This window comes from Pinus tabuliformis, chromosome 1_1 (genome assembly GCF_031772625.1).
Source record: "Pinus tabuliformis cultivar Carrire ecotype Pingquan chromosome 1_1, CPIR1, whole genome shotgun sequence".
NCBI lineage: Eukaryota > Viridiplantae > Streptophyta > Pinopsida > Pinales > Pinaceae > Pinus > Pinus tabuliformis.
Genome location: NC_142297.1, coordinates 542,280,557 through 542,306,660, shown reverse-complemented (window position 1 = coordinate 542,306,660; position 26,104 = coordinate 542,280,557). Strand labels below are relative to the sequence as shown.

General features: G+C 31.7%; 1 protein-coding gene and 1 pseudogene across 1 annotated transcript; one reads left to right on the top strand and one right to left on the bottom strand.

Annotated features, from left to right (window-relative positions):
* Nucleotides 1–745: 745 nt before the first annotated feature.
* LOC149214239 (uncharacterized) lies at nucleotides 746–7,510 on the bottom strand. Its single transcript, XM_089389342.1, has 4 exons — nucleotides 7,370–7,510; nucleotides 2,170–2,616; nucleotides 1,461–1,739; nucleotides 746–1,267 (listed from the first exon to the last, which is right to left on the bottom strand). The coding sequence occupies exons 1-4, from the start codon at nucleotides 7,508–7,510 to the stop codon at nucleotides 746–748; spliced, it is 1,389 nt and encodes a 462-aa protein (XP_089245468.1).
* LOC149214238 (NAC domain-containing protein 2-like) lies at nucleotides 7,509–8,879 on the top strand (annotated as a pseudogene).
* Nucleotides 8,880–26,104: the final 17,225 nt, after the last annotated feature.

Sequence of the window (26,104 nt, the reverse complement as noted above, 5' to 3'; positions counted from 1 at the left end):
AGTAAGTAAAAATAGATAAATAAATAAAAAACATTAGAAAAACCCGGGAAAAAAAAAATTAAAAACAAACTAATTTTAAAAAAAAATAGAAATTAATGAAGAAAATTTAAAAACTAATAAAATTAATATTAAAAAACAAAAAAAATCAAATTATAAAAAAAAAAAACCAAAAAAAATGTGTATTTTTTATTAAAAAATAAAATAAAATGTAATTGTTTTTTATTAAACATAGATATTTTGTTAAAAAAAAATCAAAATTTAAATTGTTTTTTAAACAATCTCTTTTCTTATTAAAAACAAATTTTATTTTTATTTCTATTTTTTATTTAAAAATAAAATTATCCAACAGATCTTTTATATTTTAAAAAAAAAAAACCTATATTTTATATTTAAAAAAAAAATTACATTAAACTCTTTTTTTTAAACAATGTTTTTAAAAAAAAAATGAAAATTAAATTTTTTTTTTTTAACAATTATTTTTTTTTAAACCATTTTTTTTGTTATAATTAAGAATAGGTTTTTTTTTTAACCATTTTAAATTTATTTTTTTATTTAAAATTTTAAAAATTATTAAAAATTTTAAAAATGAAGTCGGTTTTTTTTTTAATTAAAAATTTTAAAAATTTAAAATTTTAAAAATTAAATAAAATTTTAAAAAATTAATTTCGTTTTTATTTTTTATTTTTTTTTAAATTAAAAATTTTAAAATTTTAAATTTTAAAAATTAAATGGTTTTTTTTATTAATTAAAAAAAAATTTGGCGCCCCCGGCTGCCTGTGGTGGCGCTGTCGGGGGCGGAGGGCCTGCGCGCAGGCCCCTCCGCCCCCGGCAGCGCCACCACGGGCGGTGGGGGGGCGGGCCCTCGATTCCCAGAATCGAGGGCCCGCCCCTCAGCCGCCCGTGGTGGCGCTGCCGGGGGCGGAGGGCCAGTGGCAAGTACAGAAGGAGACGAATTTACAGTTGGAACCTGCACAGAAGAAACATTTTTGCTGTAGATGTTTCTCTGAGCTGTTGATAGCTTCATTTCATTTGCTGAAACAGCTTCTGCTGTTGTATTTTCCTTTCCAGTCAACTGCTGTTGTTGTTGTGGTGCACTTGCAAGAAGGGTTTGAGTGCTATAATATGGTGGCCATGAGATCTGCTGAGGTGATCCTAAAGGACCAAAACTGCAAACACTCAGAAAACGTTGATATTGTTGCTTTTGAGTATCACTTGTCCCAGAAGTCAAACTAGATGCCTGTTGAGGTTGCTGTGCATTGGACTGTTGCTGCATCAACTGAGTGTTATAGAAAGGGTGGTTGAAATATTGTGCTGCTTGCCAGACACAACAAATATTTTATAATAAGAATAAAAAGTACGGTTATTCTATGTATATTTTCCAGCTCCATAAGCCTATTCATCGTTCTCTCTACAATTTGGCATATAGTTCAAACCATCTGAACAGCCAGTTGTTTACATACCTGTTGTGTTGATACATGCCCACCAGTACTTGGTGCAGCTTGTCCTGGTGAAAAAGATATAGGAAAGCTAGAGTGTTGGATGATGGAATGCAGGAACTGGGGTTGAACACTTCCAGTTGTTGAGGCACTCCCTGTGCAAATTGGCAAACTATTGTTTGGCACAGAGCTGCCACCAAAAGCCATAGCAGATGACATACGTATATTATCTCCTGTTGTGGCAACTGTGATGGCAGAAACTGCAGCTGACTGGGAAATTGCAAGCCCCAGAGTTGATCCAATCTGCACAAAGCAAACAATTTATTGTACAATGATAATTTGTGTAAGTTTATTTATTATCACTGTTTTCTTTAAATATATATAATGGGATTAGATTAAGAATTCAACCTGGGTTCTGCTTAGTTTTTTTTCCAAATGGCAATGTTTTTTTTCAAATATATTCTTGGTAGATTAGATTGGGAATTCAATCTGGGTTCTTTGAATATAATTTTAATGGAACTACTTTTAAAAAATATTTTAGATAGTATTATAAATCAATGAGCTAAAAGTTAAGATTGTAGATGAACAATCTCAAAAGCTTAGATACCCTTAATATGTAGATTCACTGCAGTTCCAATATTAAAAGGTGCCAACACTGCTTCACTGAGAATTCAACACTTCAATATGAGCCATCGTACACTAAGCATTGACAGGAAATGAACATACAAATTACCTGCAAAGATGATGCAGTTTGCTCGTGCACTGTTGGAATTTGCCGTTGTGAAGATGAATTTTTCCCATGTGCATCTATGTATGGACTAGATGAAATACCCACTGTACCCTGTACATCTGCAGTAACCATTGCTGCTGAAGAAACTCCCGTTTCTTTTATAGAATCAACAGTTAATCTATTAACTCCAGTGCTCAGCCCATGAGTATTACTTACAGATGATCCTGTCAATTCTATTCCTGAATTATTTCCAAACTTTGCATCTCCATGAGCTAAAGGGGCATTTGAATTATAAGCCTTTGTTCCGTATAAGTGTGTAGAGTTTCCATCGACTGCAGGCCACCGGAGGTTGCGTTTTGCCTGTTCCTGAAGACTAATAAAGCGACCTATATATGCATGAGTTGCACAGCGTTTCCAAGATAATCGCATCTTTCCAGGCAATGGTGGCAACTATACAAAAGCAATGACAGAATGTAAGACAACTGATCTTTCTAGCTGGACATGTATTCTCTGAGAAAAGAAGCTGATTAAACAATATTTTAACTTATTACCTTTAAAAAAAATCACTAAGACTACATTTCTGAGGAATCAGGATATATTTCCAACACAAATATGAAATTTACCAATATATTATATATACAAGCATACATATACATGTTGCACACAAAGACACACTCATTATGGACTACAGACTAAGTCCTTCTAAGAGTGACTTTGCGCTATGCATTAAAACATTACCATCTACTAGATTGCAGCTCTCAAGAACTAAACTTGGCAATCACTTTTAAAGTCGTCTTATGGGACACAAGAAATCCTTTGAATGGAACCTTGCATATCAAACGTGTCAATTTCAACTTAAATTTGACCTGCACTTACGGGCGGCTGGGGGGCGCCAATTTTTTTTTTTTTAATTAATAAAAAAACCATTTAATTCTTAAAATTTTAAATTTTAAAATTTTTAATTTAAAAAATAAAAAAATAGAGAAATTCATTTTTTAAAATTTCTAATTTTTAAAATTTTAAATAAATAAAAAATTAAAATGGTTTAAAAAAAAACTATTCTTAATTATAACAAAAAAAATGGTTTAAAAAAAATAATTGTTAAAAAAAAAAAAATTAATTTTCATTTTTTTTTAAACATTGTTTAAAAAAAAAATTTAATGTAATTTTTTTTTTTAAATATAAAATATAGGTTTATTTTTTTTTAAATATAAAAGATCTGTTGGATAATTTTATTTTTAAATAAAAAATAGAAATAAAAGTAAAATTTGTTTTTAATAATAAAAAACGTTTAAAAAAAATGATTTTTTTTTTAAGCAAAATATCTATGTTTAATAAAAATTAATTACATTTTTTTTTTAATAAAAAATACACCTTTTTTTTTGTTTTTTTTAATATTAATTTGATTAGTTTTTAAATTTCTTTCATTAATTTCAATTTTTTTTTTTTTTTTTAACTAGCTTGTTTTTAACTTTTTTTTAGTTTTTTCTAATGTTTTTTTTTTAATTTCTCTATTTTTACTTACTTAATATATATATATATATTGTTTTTTTGTCTTCCAAATTCTTTTATGGTTTGTGAGATAATTTTTTTAACATTTTTTGTTTTTTTTAATTTTTGCCTTTTATATATATTTTTATATTTGTTTTTTAAGTAATCAACATTTTAATCTTAATTTTAGTAGTTTTTAATTTTCTATTTTTTTTTGAAATTTAGTTTGTTTTTAATTTTAATTTTAATTTTTTTTGTTTTCTTGTTTTTCTGTTTTTTTTTTTCACCCACTTAATTTTTTGTTTCTTTTAAATGTTTTTTTTTTTTTTTTTTTTTTCATATATATTTTATTTTGCCATTTTTTTTTGTTTACAAGACTACTCATTTTTCCCCCTTATTTTTAAAATATTTTTTTTCCTATTTAATTGTTTATATTTTTATTTTTTTTTAGTTTTTTATTTCTTATCATTAATTTCGTTCTTTTTACATTTTATGATTGATTTTTTTTTTTTTTTTTTCATTCTATATTTTTCTTTTAATAGATATTTTAATCTATGTTTTGTTTTTTTGGTTTTTTTTTGTGTTTTTTTTTTTTTTTTTTTTTTTTTAATTTAATGTTTTTTCGGAGTCATGATAAAATATTTCATGCCATTATTTCGAGATGTTGAAATTTAGCTTTTGAATAAAAAGTCTTCTTCCAGAATAAACCCTTTTTATTTTGAGGGTGTTTTTTGGATAATTTTTGCGCAAAAAATTGGTTTTCACCGCCATTTTTAAAACATGTTGAAAATTTATGCAAGAAAAGAAAAGGTGTTATTCCAGCATCAACACTTTTCACTTTTAACATGTTTTTGATGTTTTTTCGGGATTTTTTGGTCAGAGTTTCCGTTTTGAGTTTATAGTTCCTGTTTCAAAATTTACATTGTTCTTTTTGGACATTGCGGAAATAGACTTCTAAAGAATGTGAGGTGTTTGAAAATCTCAAAAAATTGATCACTTGTTCAATATTTTAAATCCATGGTGGTCCAGCCACACAAATTCGCTCATGTAACCTCAAGATTTATCACTTTACAGAAACGCTTTGATGAAATAGGTGGCCGCTCTCCATCATTCAAAATCGAAAAACGATTAGTTAGCTTACAATTTCTCAGTGACATTGGATTTGGTTGAAGATTTCATGAACTAATTCTCACCATGCAAGCACCTTCAATCCACGTAAAGCACCTCCGTATCAACAGAAGATTTGTTCACTCTACTGAACAGCTGCAATGAAATGTAAAGTGTCGCTAAGAGTCTACATCGACGAAATTGGTTACGGAAATAGACATGTGACCTCAAACATCTAAAAAGCTGCAATGAAATGTGAAGTATCACTACTTCACTATCAATCAGTATAGGTCGATCAGATTGGTTACAGAAATAGACATTTGACCTCAAATATATTTCGATATCTCTGACATTTATTACATCCATTCAATGAGAGATTTTATTTTCAATTCTCAGTTTATTTATTTTGTTTTTACATAGGGGAAGACAACCTTACTCAGCATAATCATCATCAGTTATTTATGAATACATAATGTCTTAAACTACCTAAGGTTACTTGGTGGTCTGTGTCAGAGTACCACTCTCACTAAATGCTTTTGTATTTGTAACGTAAACAATTAACTTCCTTCTCTAACTAAATATAAACTATTAAAAAAAACAAACTCTTAACTAATTATAAATTATTCTTAAATATACTTCAAAGCAATCTTAAAACCCATTTTAAATTAAAATTTCAATTATGTAATTAAATCTCACTTATTTTCAATTATACACCTTTTTTTAAAGTAGATTGTACCATTTTGAGTTATGTCTCCATTATCTCATTATCTCGGGATTTTATCATTTTTATATCAGGTAAAGTGCAAGTTGTATTGTTTTTTAAGTTACAAAAGTTTATCTTGTTTTTTAAGTAAATTGCAGGTTGTATTGTTTTTCAAGTTGAAAAAATTCATTTTAAAAATTGCAATTATTTTTTAATCAATTATATTAAATTTATTAAAATTAAAAAATATATATTAAATTGAAATTAATTTTTTTATTAGTTATACATTTATTAATCATTTTTAAGTCAATATTAATAAAATTTTCAAAAATAAAATTATTAGAAAAAATAAACAAACCTCACACTGCAAAACTATTCAAAAAAATATTTATCGAACTGAAGTCGTTCAAAAAATTATTTATTCAACTTAATTCGATGCATGCACAAAAGATAAAGACTCAAACTATTATAATACAATTTATTTCACCGTCAAATCAAATCTCACCGTCCCTTTTGAATGATTAATCTTTACTTTTTAATTCTCTCCTACTTCATAACTTTACATATATGTGTATAGTAATATTTACTTGAAAAAAAAAAATTCAACTCATTTCAGAAGTTAAAATGTCAAAATATCTAATTTCTATTCAATTTTGTAAAGTTATTAAAATAGGAGATTAACATATCAATTTAAGATATTTAATTTTGAGTGGATAAGATATAAGTTATTTCTTCTAATATCTAAGTTAAATTTAATTAATAATACATATCTTTTTAATTTATTTATGTGTTTAAGGATTATTAATAAATTTATTTTCAAAAAAAAATAAAAAATTTCATTTTCATGTATATTTATCACATGATCTCATCTACTAGTTTTTATAATATTTCACATTGTATTCATTGATAATATTTCATATTGTATTAAAATGTGTTTAAATAAGTTGGATCACATGTTGAAAAGAAGGAGTTTTCACCATTGGATAAGGTTCAATTCCCACAAGGACATGACTTTGAGATAATGATGAAACATATGGTTTCACCAAAAAAGACTATACTAAATATGGTCTCCTCACGTGTGCACATATAAGTGGATCAAAACTGCCCCTATGTCCTTCAAATTTTAAAGTGGATTGTGTGTTTGCATTGGAGAAGTCCAAAAGGTATACAAGGTGAAAGGTGCTCAAGGGGGTCAAAGCAGACCTTGAAGGAATAGCTGAAGCTTTGTACACTGGGGGAATTGGTATCGATTCCAATAATAAAGCAAATGCTTATGTTATGTGGTGAGGACTCAAAGCACCCAAATGCATTTGCATGCAATTTCTTTTCTTGATAGGGGACTCTAAAATCATTATTAATCATATGGTACATGACTCACAACCAAGAGAATTCTCTCTACCTTCAAATAAATGTCATAATAGATAAGAACCAAAAAAAATTGCTCCATCAACTTCTATCATGCCTTCTAAGGAAATAATCAAGAAGAAAATTCATAAAATATTATGGTTTAAGTTCAAAAATTGGGAAATTGGCAGTTAATGGCACAATATATCAACAACCCATCCCTTACTTTATTGAATAATACAATGACATATTTATTGACCTTAAATTGTCACATGGTGCATATTCCAAGCCTCAACAAATATAGGATATGCATTTTGAAGAGACAAAAACCCTTTAGTCACATGCTCTAGGTATTAACCTTTCACCTTATCATCCATTGATGGTAATTAATTATGTCGTAACGTGTTTCCCTTTGAAATGAACTTCCCTAAAATCTACTTGTCATCCATGTGTGACATTAGATTATATGTTAGATGATTAGAGGATTGTTAATCGTTTGATCAAGGGAAGGTAGTTGAGTGGTCGCAATTGTTCATGATATTTGAAACAGTTGCAAACCGTCGCATGAATGCTGCTAGATCGGAGCCTGAAAGATTTTCCTGGGGTACCCTTTTCGTCTTCTCTGCTCTTGCTTCCCGTGCTGCCATGACAGACCTCTGAAACGGGCTCCATCAAATCTCTGGGGGAAATTTCATCCATGGCTTTCCTGAATGTAGAAATGAGATCTGGATCAAATAAGGTCAGAGATGAATCATCTGAAGACGACTGCTGCGTCCAAATGGTTTTCGTGATTGAATCTGCAGGAGTCAAGGATGAATCCGCCCCAAAGGAAGAAAAGCTGTTGAGAAATCCATTGTCATTGTCGAAATTTTTCCTCAGATTCATGTTGGATGTTGTTGAAGATGCCTGTGAATTTTCGTCTGCAATTTTTACGCCAGGGGTAACCTTTTGCCTTATATCTTTAGGCTGCATCACCCCAGCATAAGAATTTGTAGATTCGATAGAGTAGGTCTATAAGGTGAATTGCATCTAATCTCAGGATTAACCATTTTGTACAATTTTTATGATCTTTTTCCTTAGATCCTGCAAAATTCTAGTAGAGATATTCTATTCCATTAAAAGTAACTCAATTTTGAAGATTACAGAAGGAAAATTGTTTCTGTATTGATCCTGAAATTGGCTTTTTTGGTTATCTGAATTATGTGCAGAGAAGGCAACTTTTGGAGAGCAAGAATGGTATTGTTTCAGCCCAAGGGACAGGAAATACCCCAATGGGGCTAGACCTAATAGAGCTGCAACATCTGGGTACTGGAAAGCTACTAGAACGAACAAGCCTATATTAACATCTACATCAGCAGGTACACAGAAGGTGGGAGTGAAGAAGGCCCTGGTGTTCTATGGAGGAAGACCACCCAAAGGGATAAAAACCAACTAGATCATGCATGAATACCGTCTTGCTGATAGTGGAGCCAGACCTAGCAATCTTCCTAACAAGAAGGGTTCTTTGAGAGTAAGTATATCTATTAGTTGAATTCCTGTATCTGGGCTTCAAAATATTGTTGAAATCTTCTAATTTGACTATTTTGTGATAATATTTGATGGAATTATTGTTCATATACTGGTGAATATTGATCAATATGAATGATTTTCCTTTCACAATTCTTTCGTTTTGATTCTTTATGAATAGGAATTGATTCATTCATCTAAAATTGGTATCGCTGATTTTGATGGTACTTCTGTTCTCTAGCTTGATGATTGGGTTCCATGCCAAATTTACAAGAAAAATGGTCATTCTCAGAGAGTACAAGGGGTAGAACGAGATGAATCACCAAGTGCAGATGAAGTGATGGCTTCTTTGCCTGATATTGATCAGTAAAACAAACTGCAACTACCCAAAATTGCCTCTTTTAATGGGTTGTTGGAGAGTGATGATCCTTTCATAGATGGTATTTTAAGCAATGAAGCCATGGATGGAAATGGAAACAGTAGCAGACTACCTCAAGTCCAGTCCTCCAACCTCTCTCACAACAATTTCAACAATAACAATGAAAACAATAGCGATTCCTGATATGAAGTTGTCCCAAAACAAGAAGAATTAGCAGTGGAGAATGACAAAAAATTCAATTCTCTCAAGAGGACCCTCTCCTTAGCATATGGGGATGATGAAACCAACCCTACAAAGAGATTCAACAACATGCAGAACAACTACAACTACAACGTCAACAATAATGTCTCAACAATGTACCGTTGGAAAATCCCTAAAAAGAAGAAAGACCGTCAAATGAAGCGGAATGCATTAATCAAGCGAGCTGCGTGTCATCAAATACATGGCGTGGACCTTAGTTGCAGGAAGTGGAGTACTCTAGGCAAGCGAGTTGTATTCTATCAAATTAGAAGGTCGTGGAGTGGACTTTTGTCTGAGGGAGGGGAATGCATTAATCCAGAGAGGTGTGTGCCATCAAATACAAAGGTTATGGCAGAATTATCATGTCTTTTTTCTAGATCTTCTGCCAAGGCTAAGGTTGTTGAAGCAGAACTTAACTCTGGCAGGCCACAAGAATCCTCATACAGAGCGTTCAATCAAGGGTTGGATAGACACTTCAATGTACAAGGAAAACTGATCAATGTTCAAAGTACATCCTCAAATTCATAAATCTATGGTCTTGTTGTAAATTAGGAAAATGTGGTTTGATAAATGAGTACACTTGTTTATAGTCATACATGAGTTCAAACTTCAAACTGTTATAAGAAAAGTCTCTGATTTTGCTTTTACAAGCCCGCTTATGTGAATGTTAGAGAGGCAGCAGGTTCTTGCCGGCAATCAACAGCTTCAGCAAGCCAGCCACCCACTTTTCACCTCAGGTTTGACTGTTTCTTCCTAACTAAGGTCTTGTGTGTTTTGATATATAAAAAGAAACAATCAGGATGCCTTAAGATTTATTTTTCATGTTAATGTGGATCAGTAATTCATTACCAAATACAATGTACTTCTCATATGCTCTGGATCTTGACCTGAATGTGCTTGCAATTCATTGAGTGTAATGGGCAAGCCCTTATTGTCTATGGGGGACGTGTGCACCTTTGTTTCTGGGCATGAGCCAACTGTCATGATTGTAGCTGGTCCATGCCTAGGATGTCTTAAGATTTGTTTTTCATGTTAATGTGGATCAATAATTATTTATCAGATAGATTTTATTTCTCAGCTGCTATGCATTTTGACAATAATGTGCTTGCAATTATTGAGTGTAGTGGGCAGGAAGCCTGGCAAGCCCTCATTGCCTATGAGGCTTGTGTGCGTCTTTGTCTCTGGGCATGGGCTAGTGGTCGCATGGAAGCTCCTGAATTCCTTCATAATGAGTGCATTGTTTTGCGTAATGCCTTTGGGTCTGGTTATTAACAAAATTGTCTTTTTTTATTTCTTTTAATTGTCATGTAGTTCAGAGAATGCAAATTATTTCACAATGAAGGTAATACTATGCATATTATTAAGTAATAGTGTAAATTGAAATGTCTACAACTTGTATAGACTACAACAAATATTGTTGCAACCAGAGGAAGAACTGTTGAGAAATGATTCTGCAGATGCTGCACTGGAAGGAACTGCTCCTAAGCCAAAGAAAACTATTGGAAAAATTAAGGTTCAAGGTAGAGTAGCATCTGATTCTTTTCATGGTTATTTTGTATTGACTTGATATGGATGCATCAATAATAAATACAGTTGATTTGTTTTTATTCCTTATTTTCTAAATGGCACATATCTCATTCTTCTTGAAAGGTAGTGAAAAAGAAACAAATAGATGTAGAGAATAGAGATCTATTGTGCTATTATAATTTCCATGAAAATTTTTCCATTAGGTAGGTTTGGGAGTCTATGGTTGTTTTATTGCACTTGAAATAAAGCAAGTGAATGTAAAACACCTCATGATTCAGAAAGACAGTTTAAATTGAGCTTTCAATACATTGTTTTTGATGCAACGTGTAAAGTCAAGATCATGCCAGATATGCCATCCAGATGTAGTTTTCAGTCTTGTAGGTCATCCTTTCTAAATATGGAGTCCATACGCTCTTGATCTTCAAATTTACAGTCCACAATTTTGGCTGGATGGGAAGCAGTGAGAAAAATTCGTGTTAGAGCCCATCCTCCTTTGCATTCCACATATTCTCACCGTGGTCTTGATTATGTGCAAGCTATTGCAAAATACATACAAGAGGTGTCTACCCTTATAAAAGCAGGGGCAACATCACTTCGCAACAGCACATCAAATGAAATGACACAAGGTGTGACTTATCTTCTATAACTTTGTAGAGGTTTTAGACCATATTTTTCAATGTCTGGCTATTAAGAAAAAATATTTAGTGACATAGCACAATTTGAACCTCTCTGTTACAGGGACGTAGTTTATTAACAAAATTGTCTTTGTTGAATTCTTTTAATTATCATGTAGTTCGGAAAATGCAAATTATTTCACAATGAAGGTAATACTCTGCATATTATTAAGTAATTATGTAAATTGAAATGTCCGCAACTTGTATAGACTACAACAAATATTGTTACAACCAGAGGAAGAACAGTTGAGAAATGATTCTGCAGATGTTGCCCTGGAAGGAACTGCTTCTAAGCCAAAGAAAACTATTGGAAAAATTAAGGTTCAAGGTATAGTAGCATCTTATTCTTTTCATGCTTATTTTGTATTAACTTGATATGGATGCATCAATAATAAGTATAGTCAATTTGTTTTTATTCCTTATTTTCTAAATGGCACATATCTCGTTCTTCTTGAAAGGTAGTGAAAAAGAAACAAATAGATGTAGAGAATAGAGATCTATTGTGCTGTTATAATTTCCATCAAAATTTTTCCATGATCAATGTTCAAATTACATCCTCATATTCATAAATCTATGGTCTTGCTGTAAATTAGGAAAATGTGGTCTGATAAATGAGTACACTTGTTTGTAGTCATACATGAGTTCAAACTTCAAACTGTTATAATAAAAGTCTCTGATTTTGCTTTTACAGGCCTGCTTCTATGAATGTTAGAGAGGCAACAGGTTCTTGCCAACAATCAACAGCTTCAGCAAGCCAGCCACCCACTTTTCATCTCAAGTTTGACTGTTTCTTCCTACCTAAGGTCTTGTGTGTGTTGATATATAAAAAGAAACAATCAGGATGCCTTAAGATTTATTTTTCATGTTAATGTGAATCAATAATTCATTAGCAGATACAATGTACTTCTCATCTGCTATGGATCTTGACTTGAATGTGCTTGCAATTCATTGAGTGTAGTGGGCAAGCCCTTATTGTCTATGGGGGATGTGTGCACCTTTGTTTCTGGGCATTAGCCAGCTGTCATGATTGTAGATGGTCCGTGGCCAGGATGTCTTAAGATTTGTTTTTCATGTTAATGTGGATGAATAATTATTTATCAAATAGATTTTATTTCTCATCTGCCATGAACATTGACAATAATGCACTTGCAATTATTGAGTGTAGTGGGCAGGGAGCCTGGCAATCCCTCATTGCCTATGAGGCTTGTGTGTGTCTTTGTCTCCGAGCATGGGCCAGTGGTCGCATGGAAGCTCTTGAATTCCTTCATAATGAGTGCATTGTTTTGCGTAATGCCTTTGGGTAGGTTATTAACAAAATTGTCTTTGTTGATTTATTTTAATTGTCATGTAGTTCGGAAAATGCAAATTCTTTCACAATGAAGGTAATACTCTGCATATTATTAAGTAATTGTGTAATTGAAATGTCTGCAACTTTTCTAGGCTACAATAAATACTGTTGTAACTAGAGGAAGAACTATTGATAAATGATTCTGCAGATACTTCCCTGGAAGGAACTGCTCCTAAGCCAAAGAAAACTATTGGAAAAATTAAGGTTCAACATATAGTAGCATCTGATTCTTTTCATGGTTATTTTGTATTGACTTGATATAGATGCATCAATAATAAGTACAGTTGATTTGTTTTTATTCCTTATTTTCTAAATGGCACATATCTTGTTCTTCTTGAAAGGTAGTGAAAAATAAACAAATAGATGTAGAGAATAGAGATCTATTGTGCTGTTATAATTTCCATCAAAATTTTTCCATTAGGTAGGTTTGGGAGTCTATGGTTGTTTGATTGCACTTGAAATAAAGCAAGTGAATGTAAAACACCTCATGATTCAGAAAGACAGTTTAAACTGAGATTTCAATACATTGTTTTTGATGTAGCGTGTAAAGTCAAGATCATGCCAAATATGCCATCCAGATGCAGTTTTCAGTCTTGTAGTTCATCCTTTCTAAATATGGAGTCCATACGCTCTCGATCTTCAAATTTACAGTTCACAGTTTTGCCTGGATTGGAAGCAGTGAGAAAAATTCATGTTAGACCCCATCCTCCTCTGCGTGCCACATATTCTCAGCATGGTCTTGCTTATGTGCAAGCTAGTGCAGAATACATATAAGAGGTGTCTACCCTTATAAAAGCAGGGGTGACATCACTTCACAACAGCACATCAAATGAAATTACACAATGTGTGACTTATCTTCTATAACGTTGTAGAGGTTTTAGACCATATTTGTCCATGTCTAGATATTAAGAAAAAATATTCAGTCACATAGCACAGTTTGAACCTCTCTGTTACAGGGATGTCTCATTCAAGTGAAGAAGGCTTATGAATAGGATAAGTCATTGACAATTCTGACATATTTTTCCTATATGTTTTCATACAGAGACCTATTGTTGTTTGCTGAAACTAAAGAGTCATGGTGGTTATTGCCTTGGTCACTAGAAAGCTTCGTAGATGCTTGGCCATCTATAGAGGTTTCTTAATTTTGGGTAATTAAATTACGCTAAAATGAAATAAGACATTCAATTTGTTCCCTGTAATATAGATATAAACAAAACATCTAAAGAAAAGTAATTGTACAATGATCTAGTCCAAGAAAACAAGGTTTTCCACAAACCAATTAAGCCTTTCAACCTTTTCGGCTTATTTTCTTATATCAAACATTTGTGCAAGGTTTCAACCAATTAATATTTCATTTAGTATATATCTACAAATCAAGGATTTTGGGATCAAATCCCACAAACCAATTCTATACCTGCTCTTCAAATTCCTTCAAGATTTTGAAAGTAAAACCAATGAATTATCAATCTAATTTTACAATAATAAAAAACAATTAGAGGGCCTTTAGCCAGCTCAAATTGCTCATCCATCAGGCTTGAACCAACATCTCTTCTAGAGAAATTCAACAATTCTAATTTAATAATCCTATCGGCCTCTCTTTGTACCTTTTGGGACAATTGCTAGTATAGTCAACATTAGAGAAAATACAAACGACCCAGAACATCAGAGAAAATACAAACGACCCAGATCCATTAAAACCTTGAAAGTTTGTTCATGAACTCTCTGAATCTGGTATAAAATGTGTACTGTATTTGAAACTTCAATTTGCCATTAAATTAATGGGACATGAATTCCCACAAAGGAGTTCAGAAAGGTGCAATTAAGTTGAGCTTTCATCTTGTCATTCAATTGATGGGCATTGAATATTAAATATAAGATAAATATATAGGAGTAGCATGTGAGTGTCAGTTTTATAAAGAATATTCTTTTTATTATTAATAAAAATATAGATAGTTAGTTTCATTTTAAAGGGTTATAAATATAAGTTATAAATACAAGACTTAAAGGGTTGTAAATATTTAAAGGATTGTAAATATGAGTTTTAATTTGTTTTTACTCAAAACTTGATAAATAGAAATTTAGAAATTTCTTTTTAATTGAGTGACTCAAATTCATGTTTCTTTCGGTTGAAGGTAAAGCCACTAAAGTGGAAAAAATTGTGATGCCAATAATCAGAGGGATTGTCATCATGGGGTGATAAGAAATTTAATATTCCAAGAAGAGGAGGTAGTAGTAGATTCTAAATAAATTAGCAATGCAACAACATAAATGTTTGCAACAAATTTAGAGAGATCCACCTTGTTGAATAATTCACACTCTACATGGATAATGGATTTTCACACTTTATGCCTTACGACGTTTTCTTTGCAACATCTGGTGCAAATGCTAGTCTCGTTCACTATGAGATAATAGTAATTTAGTTAGACAAGCTTAGGAGGTCAACTAATCCTCTCTACCAAGTAGATAGAATTGTTTCTTTTGGCCAATTGTTTGGAGTTTTCTTAGTGCCAAGTATCTCCCAAGGGAACCACTCCCTTGATAGGTTTTCAATTTACAAATCCATAAAAGATTTGAAGCTAAAGTTGACCATGGAATTAATAAGAAAAACCAGTCTCTGACTCTTTGACTTTAACAACATTTGAGAGTTCATAACTTGAGGATTGGGTTGGTTGCATAGGTAAGGTACAAACCATTTTTTTAGTAAAGAAATTGGTCAAGTAGGGTAATTCTCATATAATCCATGAAGAGCATGTGTAATAGCACATGTCTTTCAATCTTACTTTTAAAATTCATGAAATTGAGTTCAAAGCGTTTTTTTTTTAAATAAAGAAATTGGTAAAGTAGGGTATCAAATGGACTCTATATAGCTTCAAGAAATGTGTCATGCTCATATAATCCATGAAGAGCATGTGCAATAGAACATGTCTTCAATTTCCAATCTTAGTTTTAAAATTCATGAAATTGAGTATCAAATTACCACACAAATAAGATTATTATGGAGTCTTTGTTGGAATGGAAGAGGTGATTCACAATTCTATAGGCTATATGTAGCCTCCTTTGAAATTTGATTGGTAGTTTGTGCTAGGGAAACTAGTATATGGATTCTAACCAAAGGATGTTGTCCAACTTATTCAGGGGAAAGAACACAAAAGAAGAAAATATGAATGGATTTGATGAGAAGATAGTAGTTGTGACCCAAGAACTTAAAATAACAAGCATTATTGTGAAAGATATTACTAGTCATTATGCTTTTTGTTAATTTTTTTATTAGGAAAACAATTAGAATCTTAAGCATATATTGTAAAATATATATTATTTTGGATTAATTCGTAATTGTTTAGTTTTTTTAATACAAAATGCTTAAAAACACACACGTACATTTATATCAAAAATTGTGATATCAATATAACAATAGTTAAACATTATTTATTAGTTTATCTAATGCTCCTTAGATAACAACGTAGAATATATAATATTCTTTAACACGTTTAATTTGAAAAAAACGTTTAATGGCCATAGCATTAATTTGAATCTATTATAACATGCGAAAATGTGGTAAAGTTCACTGACGAACAAGTGAACAATACAAAATTCAATTGTCTTACTATTAATTTGAATTTTTTTATTTCATTAAACTTCTTTTTTACTCTCGTAATTGGTATTATACTTCATTACATTTTAGTAAATGAAACCATTTAATAATTTAAAGTAATAATAATAATATATTATAATTATTTACATTAAAATGTTTAAATTTATAAAAATTTAAAAAAATAAGAATTAATATTATAAATATTAATTTGATATATTTAGACATATATATTTTCCCCTTAACAACTATAATGTAGGTTTTTGAGAATTTCACTTTCAACATGTCATATGTGAGGTAAGATGCGTTTTAATAACTAAAGAAAAAATTACAGAAAATTCTTTATCCTTTATAGTTTTTTAAGTAAGATGCGTTTTAATAACTAGGGAAAAAATTACAGAAAAATATTTATCCTTTATAGTTTTTAAATGAGAGGTATGATTTGTGCATAAATATTTTGTTAAATTTAATTATTATAATATAAGTATATTTAGTTTAAATACATTATTTATATTTATTTATCTATATAAAATAAAATATTAATTTTTATTAATATTTTTTAAATTTTATTAATAATATTATTGTTTTAATTATTTTTATTTTATTAGAGATTTTTATTTTTTTAATTTAATAATTTAATATATATTTTTGAAATTTAAGAGATTAGGGTTCGAGTAGGATAACTATTTCATGCATGTAGTCTCATGTGAAATAATTTAGTATAATTTGTTTTGCGAAAGGTTAATCTATATCATCGAGGAATATGAGGAAAGTCTTAGTGGATTGTTGAATTTGGACAACCTCAAACCCTTACTTTTGCTAGTAGACCAAAGTTTCTTCCGTGTACCCTCATAGTGCTAGGCTAGGGGGCCACCTTGTGATGGAGAAGGAATGATGTGAGTGGTCTGAATTGTGCTCCTAGTAGGAAAATGATTCAAGCCTAGGATTGTCACCTAGTTCTTCAATTTGGGCTCATTGTTAGAGAGTTGTAGTTGTGCTTTAGCTCACCACCTCAACAGGAAACCGAAACTGATAGCAATTGGATACTACACCTTATTCTATCTATGGTAATTTTGAAATCTCTTAGGCTATTTAATTTTACATTTTCATTATGGATTCAAACAAATCCTATTTTGAGGGGTTTTGTTGTTTTCTCTACCAATTTTAATTCACATATTTCCTGGAGTTACTACTGTAAGGACACCTTGCGCTTAATTGGATAAGTGTTGTGGTCTAAGTGGGGATTTATCTTTGTTTCTATCTTTCTCTTCATTTTTTTTGGAGAATTATGTGTTTGTTAGATTACTATATGGTTGCTTCCTTATACTATAAAAGGATGCCAACATTTTTTTTGTGGATCCTCCTTTGCCAGTTCTTACAAACTAGTGCATGTGCTTCCATTCAAATTGTGGTTTGTATGTTGGAACATTAATTCCTGTGATGAATGTATAATTTGTCTTCTAGCTTAGGTGTGTAGCCGACATGAAGATCATTATGGTATATTTGTGTTAGCTTTTGATTCTAGGAGAGGATTGTTTTATGACCCAGTTAACCTAAGGGTATTCTCTTGGAATTATGTAGTGGTTTATTTCTTTGTTTGTGGCTTTTGTCATGAGAGTTCACTTGTTGTCATTGAGACAAGAACTAAGTCATGGGGACCCAACTACACTGAGATCTGGGAATTAAAGTTTTTTTCTTGTCATGCATTTTGTTTCAGTTGTAGGCTTATAACATAGTGGGTAGATTATTTTTGTGGCCTAAAATACAAAGGTCTCAACTTAGATCATAAGCTGAGAAATTTCAATAATTGTATCTATTGTCCTTCAATCTTCGTTACTGTCATCTCATTTTTATTAAGAAACACCATTGTTGGTCAATCACCATGTAAAGACAAAAAATGAGGAGCTAGAGAGATGGGGGCAAGGTGACCGAGGCCCTTAGTGTTGGAGCTAAGACCACCTACATAGTCAAGATGTCGGTGACTCTTTCCACGTCACTATCCCTAAGGACATCTACAACAAGCTACATAATTTAGAGACAATGGAAGCTAAAGACCAACATGCAATGTTAGACTCAAAACTATTGGAGGAATTTTGGCAATCAATTATCAACCTAGAGCATACCAAAAGCTGCAGGAAGTAATATCTCAAGGCATTATAGTTGTATTGGAAAATTAAAACTCTAATGGGAAGAACATTGATGTAGAGGCAGGCCTACAAATACATCATATTTGTACACCTTGTTGATGTTGATTTAAAGCACAAGCAAAGAAACATGAGTGGGATTTCATATGGAAAGGATGGTTTCCCGATCAGCAAGAGAGAACTTCACATCTCGTGTATTCCAAATTATTCTTCTAATTCATTTAATCTTATCATGGCTCTTATTAGTTCATTTTCTTGTGATTTGATCATAGAATCTTTGGTGATGTCATTGACATTACAATACATACATTTTTTGGGCTTGTGTCTCCCTTGATAGACAGTCAAAACACCTAGTCAAAATAACATTAAAATTTTCACAGTTTTTGGTCTGGCATCTCCGTTGATAGATGATCAAAATATCTAGTTAAAATACCTATTTTCTTAGTGGCACCTGGTTTTCCACTGTGCAGGTTGAGACCATAAGTCAAAATGATTATTATCAGTAAAAGGGTGAACTGAACTATGTAATATTGTTTGACTTTATAACATTTGAATTTATACCTATTGTTTCTTGATCTAAAGAAGAGACTTTATGGTTTGACTAATGAGATGTAATAATCTTTAATATCATTGAACTTCAATCAAAAAATTTATAAGTGAACTCTAGTTTCTAACATAAAAAAATAATAAGAGACATTAAAATATCTTTTCCCTTTTAACAATAATAGAAATTCATATAAATAAATAAAAACACATACATTGTATTATCCTTTTCTTTTGTATCTGGAGGAATCTACAACTCATCTAATTTTGTACTCTCGTGACATGTGGTTGATTCCAACTCCTACCACTATAACCTCTAGGTCACTAGTTATTCTCCTTCTACAAGTTGTGGGGTTGAGGAAAAAGATATAACAATGATATTCACCATATTCTACGATTATTTTTGTAGTAAGTGACTATAACACATAGAAATTACTTGTTTTCACTAGCCCACCAAAAATCGCTCCACGGTTTTCTCTAGAACTTCTCAACTTCAAGCTTGGTCACTAGAAAACTAAAACTAAAACTTTACAACATAACTAAAATACATAAAATGGTGCAATAAGTTAATGAAAAGACATAGAATGGTCACATAAACATAAAAAAATATTTTTTTACTTTTCAGGTGATGCATAGTGTAGACTCTAGGTTGCACAGTAAATGTTAAATATCAACTTTTTACCAACTCTCTCATGATATTTTTTGTTCTTAAATGTTTGATGTGTTGAAGGAGGAAATGTCTTGTACGTGGGAATAGAGATATTTTGCTCCTCCTCAAAATATCATTTACATTCTTGTCTTTGATTATGAAAAACAAAATATGCACCTTGCAAGGAAAAATCTACATTCTGATTTTCCCATGTAATACAATTATGGTTGATGGAAGTTTAGTAAATGTGGTGGGTTTGATTAACTCCAACACTCCTCCTTAATAACAACTACCACCATTGACAATTCCCTAACAATATCTCAAATGGAAGTGACTTTCTCTTGCTAATGACTTTGTGAAGATGGCCACGACTTGCTCTCGTGACCTGTAATGCTGCAAAATAATTTCTTCATTGTTAATCAGCGCTCTAGTAAAAGGATAGATTGTTTCAATATTCTTACTCCTCTTGTTGAAAAAAAAAATCTTTGACAATGGAATTGCATAATTGTTGTCAGAGCAGATAGCTTTCATTCCTTCTTGTTCTTGCCATAAATATGTCAACATCCTTCTCATCCAAACTTATTAACATGATGTTGCAATTGTTGTGACATATTCAAATTTTGTTGTCAACAATGAAACTATTGGTTTTTTTTTGGAAACCCATGAAATCGTTTTTGAACACATATGTACACAATACGATATCCACTTGTCCCATTGACATACCTTACAATTCTTTTGGCTTCCCGCCAATGTGTCTCATTTGGTATCTCCACCAATCTTGACACCAAGCTGACTGCATACATTATATCAAGCCTAGTTTTTTTCAAATACATTAAGCTCCCAACCATACTTTTTTATAGTGTTGGATTAACATTGTTGCTACAATCTTCTTTTCTCAATTTTAACCCCATTACAGTTGGAGTTTTCACAAGCTTATTATTCTACATAGTAAACCTCTTCAAGATATTTGCAACATACTTTAATTGAGAAATAAAGATTCCATTTTACGTTTTCTTCACTTCTCTGCCAAAAAACTACCTTAACAACCCCAAATATGTCATTTAAAAATCACTTTTCATGACTTCTTTGAAATCAATAATGAGGAGATCATCACTCTGTGTAATAAAAAAAAATAAGAATCTTATTCTCACTCTCTTTGATGTAGAGAGTAGGCTCAATGTCACATATGCTAAAGCCACTATCCATCAAGTGTGTATCCTATTGTACAATGTGTGTATCTTTAGTCTATACACTTTGTCTTCCTATCATTGCACCTCATAACCAAGTGTCTGCACCACATACACATATAAACATAATTAACAGTCCCCTATCCTCTTTTATCGGTAATTTGAAAAGAGGTGGGTGATACCTGAGCAACAATATCACACGCCCAAACTAGATACAACCATGTTCAATGGACGCGTCCTTTTAAAACATATCAATTAAACCAGACACTTACAGCGAGGATGAAAATATAATGAAATATTTTAATATTATGTTCCACTTGTCTGCAAACATGTGCTTCTGTGTACACCCTCCCATATTTGCAAAAGTATTGTTTATTAGGAGCACAAAGCGCATCTTCGTAGCACACACATAGTCCTTTTAGAGCACATCCATCCTTCTTTATGATCACTCCCATCTCTCCTATTCCTAAAACAACATTTGTCCACTCATTGGAGAAGAGTCCCTTTGGATCGTATTTGGTTTTGGCTACCAGAAGGGCTTTGTTATTTCTATATTTTTTCATGACCCCATCAAATGCAATGTTTTGGTTCTTTCCCAAGTGAGGCATACCTCAATATTTCACAACAACCATTTTCTCAATCTCCTCCAACACATCTTCATGAAATATTGGAGTGTTGGGATCATTGGACCTATCACAATTCATTTCGATGCCAACTGAATCCTTTTTATTTCCCAATTAAATATTTGAAGCTCTTACATTTCGAAGCAAAAGAACATGGTACAATTTTTATATAAAAAAGTATACTCAAATGCACTTAATTTATTACTATCATTTATCAGCATAAGGACTCAAATTCCATCCACATTGTTACTCTTCAAGCAATAATTAACACTATCATTCTTCAACACATTCATTAGCACTATCATGCACCTCATATTAAATGCAGTCTACTACATACATTGTTATGTAATTTCGTTAGTATGATACCCAAGCTTATATCCAATAGAATCATACCTCTACTTATAATTCTTATAGAACCCAAGAGACACCAGTGTTGCAACCTTTGCTCTTATACCACTTGTAACATCCCTCGGTAGACCTTGTGAAAAAATACACATGATCAAAAAATTTTACTAGTTTTTCTAACATGTAATATTCCCAAAATATTTGTCTCATTCCTTAAATCATAATCAAAAGATATAATTGTGGTCATTAAGTAAAGTGACCTTAGAAAACGAATAGAAAATCTCATAAAGAAATAACCATTTATACAACTTGTTAACAAAATTATTTTTCTTGTAATTTTGCATCATTAACATTGCTCATTTAACCAGGCTTAATGTTAATAACACATGGATGGAGTAATTTCCAACATTATGCAATGTAGAAAAATCATCAAGATAAAGAAATAGGAAAACACATAAATGGGCACTAATAAAACTTGGAAACACCGAAGGGAAAACCCATAAGATGTTTATTTTATTAAATATTTTGTGAGGGAGCTCACCCCTCACTCAATAGGAACAAGGGAGTCTATCCCTTGTCCATTTTTGAAATTTACAAAGAAACATAATCTTTAAATTGAGCATAATTAACTAGAGATAAACACATTCAACATGATGTCATGTTTCTCAAACATTTTATCCTACATTTCTTTCAATACAATGTCCTCATGTCATGGTTGTTTTTACCCCTCTTGCATTTGATGATATTCCATTTTTCATGTAACAATAATTATACATATTAACCTCATCAACTGCATTATTATTTGCTATAATCCACCTCTTGGTGGTGGCAAAAGGGATAGATTAGAAACTATCAATCCATTCTTCGCATAAATCATGTTTTTTTCCTACAACTGCTATAGTCAGCAAGTTCCGACACATAATTATGTAAAATATCAATCTATCGAAACCCAAATATTCAACCTATATCTTATCATTTCTATGTCATAATGATTAATAACTTTTTATTCTTTATACATCTTTCATGTATCACTTCCTTGCACATGCATAAATAAAAGTAAATTTCATCTCTATTCTTTTGATTTTGCATGCATCATCTTAATTAGAATATGAGAAACCATACCTTTAATTCTTCTAATCAAAATTAAAATAAGTTTGTTCGGTCATTGTAGTGTTTTTCTAGCTATTCTTCTTATTGTTAGACCATGTGTAACAAACTACTTGTTCCCTCAATACAAAACCACTCTTTTTTTACCAACGTAATAATATTGGTTAATAATAGAAAGCAAAACTAAACTCTTGTTGTTTTTATTCCAATGCATTATACAAATGCACATGGTTATGAATACAATCTCTAATTTTTCATGTTTTTTCCAAATATATTAATAAATGCATAAAACCATGTCTACTTATTTTTCATTACTGAAATGCATAATTTCATTAAAGCACATGTTCTTATTCATATTTTATATACTTTAAATACATTCATATAATTATAAAAGCATGTTTTCTTATCCACATCACACATGCTTTAAATAAATTGCATAAAAAATATCAAGCATGTCTCTTCATATGCATTCATTAAATGCACACAATTACAAAAGTTTCCATATTCATCCTTATTCCATCTACAACACCACCTTTAAATTTATAATAATAACCTACAATTTGCATGTGAATGAAGAGCATGCATGTAATTGTAAAACCATGACTTTTTATACATATCTCAAATGCAAACCTTGTTTATATTAGCTTGCATGTAAATAAAGAATGTGGATACAGTTACCAAACCTTATCTATTCAAGATATCATTATAGTTAACTTATCTTTTTACACACAAAAACCTTGCAATCCTTTCAAAATATTTATCACAATTAACTTATCTTTTCAAGCACAAGAACCATGCAATCTTTTCAAAATTTTAATGGAAGTAACCATGCAAATATTTCCAAAGAAATTAACAAAATTAATCTATCTTTCAACACAAATAATCCTACAATCTTTTCAAGAGTTTAACGCATAGGAATCATGAAATATTTTTCAAATAAAATAACAAAATTAACTTATGTAATCAACAATGTTGAAATTTATTTTTATGCACATGGACCATGCAATATTTTCAAAGAAAATAGCAAGGTTAGCTTATGCAATATTTAAAAAAAAATCAACCAAGTGAACTTCTATTTCTGTGCACAAGAACCCTGCAATATTTTTCAAAAAAAATAACAAAGTTAAATTATGCAATCAAAAAAGTTAGCTTTTATTTCTGTGCACAAGAACCATGCAATATAATGTTTGAAATAAAATAAGAAAGTTAAGTTATGCAATATTTTCAAAGAAAATGACATGATTACTTAGCTTTTATGCACAAGATTCACATGTAATGTTTTTGAGAAAATTTGATGGTTATTTAGTTTTTTATGCACAAGATTCACATGTAATCATTTTCAATAGAATGACATGGTTACTTAGCTTTTTCTGGACAATCTGCCCTTTTGCTTCCGTCTCCATATTCAGTCCCTCGTATCTGCTACTGAACTCTGGAAGGTTGGGTGTTCAAGTCACATAGAAGGGCTGGAATATAATTCTTCAATTTTCATTGCACGATCCATTTTTTTTTTCTATTCGTTGTTGAAGAAGATGTTATAGATCTCTCATCAACTTCGTAGAAAGCAAACAATAGAACTAGTGAAGTCAATGCAGTGTGCCATATGAGACTTGTTATGATTACAACCACATGAAATCTAGATGCTATGTTTTTTAGAGAAGGACCACATGGTATAAATGATGCTTTGGAATATTATCATCATGTCCATAAAAAAATTTAGCATTACATAAAGCACATACTGATGGTATCAACAAACACATAAACCACGATGAAAATTTCATTACATAACACAAATTTATAGTGGTGTAGCATAAGATGCAGGGGTACAAGAAAATGAGGAGAAATGTTCTGAAATGTGCACAAGGCCTAGAAAATGAATATGAGGCATACAGTTAAGAGTCATTTGCGTCTTCCGGACAAAAATGAACTTCCCCTAGTGCCAAACATGAAATATATATTAACAACAAAATCGTTCGGTAACTACTTATTGATGACAATCGTTCGAAATATATTAAATTAATAATATTTTTATTAATGGCCAATGAAAATGCACATTTCTAGGAATATTACACTTAGGGTGGTGAGCTCAGGCTACACTCCTCGATGACCCACAATTTCTCGCGCCAACACGCTAAATTGAAATATATACAAATATTAATAATTAATTAATATTAATATTATGATGATGATTATGATAGTGGTTAACGCTATTAGACCTATAATTTTCTTAGTCTCTAATTGTCTCGCTCCTCATCTTTCTTGGCGAGATTGGTGCTACAACTTTTTTTTTTCCTCTACGGTCTTCCAACTTCTTTTAACTTGCATCTCCTTCATCTCTTCTGGTTTTTGGGACATTGGTGTCTTAGCTTCATGATCTATTGTTTTCGTCCCTTTGAAGATAGTCGGAGAAGAAGTTTGGTCTAGAAGATCTGCTTTGTTGTTAAATGAAGATTTATTTTGTGCAGTATTCGAGTCCTGATAACTGTTGATGCTTGAGGGGTCGTCGAGTTCACTTTTTTGTTGTTGGGCGGGGCTTCTTCCCTGCTAGTCTTGAGAGTTGTTTCTTTCTTGTTCGATTTCTTGTGATTCAGAGTTTTTTGTAGAGTATTCTTCTTTGATGATAGTGTAATGTTCTTTTTGTGCTTATTCCCACCATGTACATCTGTGGTGGTTTTTTCTAGCAGAATTTTCCTGGGAGGCTTTTGGGCAATTTTTTGTTAGATGGCCTATCTCAAAGCAGGATCCACATCTGAAGAGGACACTTTCATAATCGAGTTTCTGGTTCCACACATAGTCTTTACTTGTTAGGTTTATTTCGGCTACGAATCTGGCACTAAAGTCCATTTCCACACAGATGCGTGCATAGGTGCTTTTGGCATATTCCTCTATTTCTAGGCACCTGCAGTAAAATTTCCCAATTGCATTTCCAATTGCTTTTAGCAAGGAGAGATTCCAAAGATGCAAGGGTAAGCTTGGAAATCTCACCCAAACTGGTGCTGAGGTTATGACTACTATTGAGGGATCGAATGATGGGTTCCATGGCTTCATGAATAGGCCTGAGTTTTCCCAAAACCAAGGGCTGGAATCTAGAATACATCGTCTGCTTTTAGGATTTTCAAAATCTACTATAAAGAAACCCCTAGCACAGGGGTAGATATTAATTTCATCAGAAATGATAGGCTTCCATACCTCCGAGATATAATTGTGGGGAGCTGTTAGCCGCGGCCAAAAACCATTGAATCGACAGATTAATGCACTTTTGGAAAACTTCAAAGCCTCATCAAGTGAGGCCTGGACCAACTAGACAGTGGGAGTTGGGGCTTCACTAATGATATGGGTAGGAGCTTGCCTTCCAGAAGCAGACGGAACTAAGCCAACATCTATTTTCGCGAAGCTGGGACCCATATTTTACTTGCCTGTAGAACCCAGTCG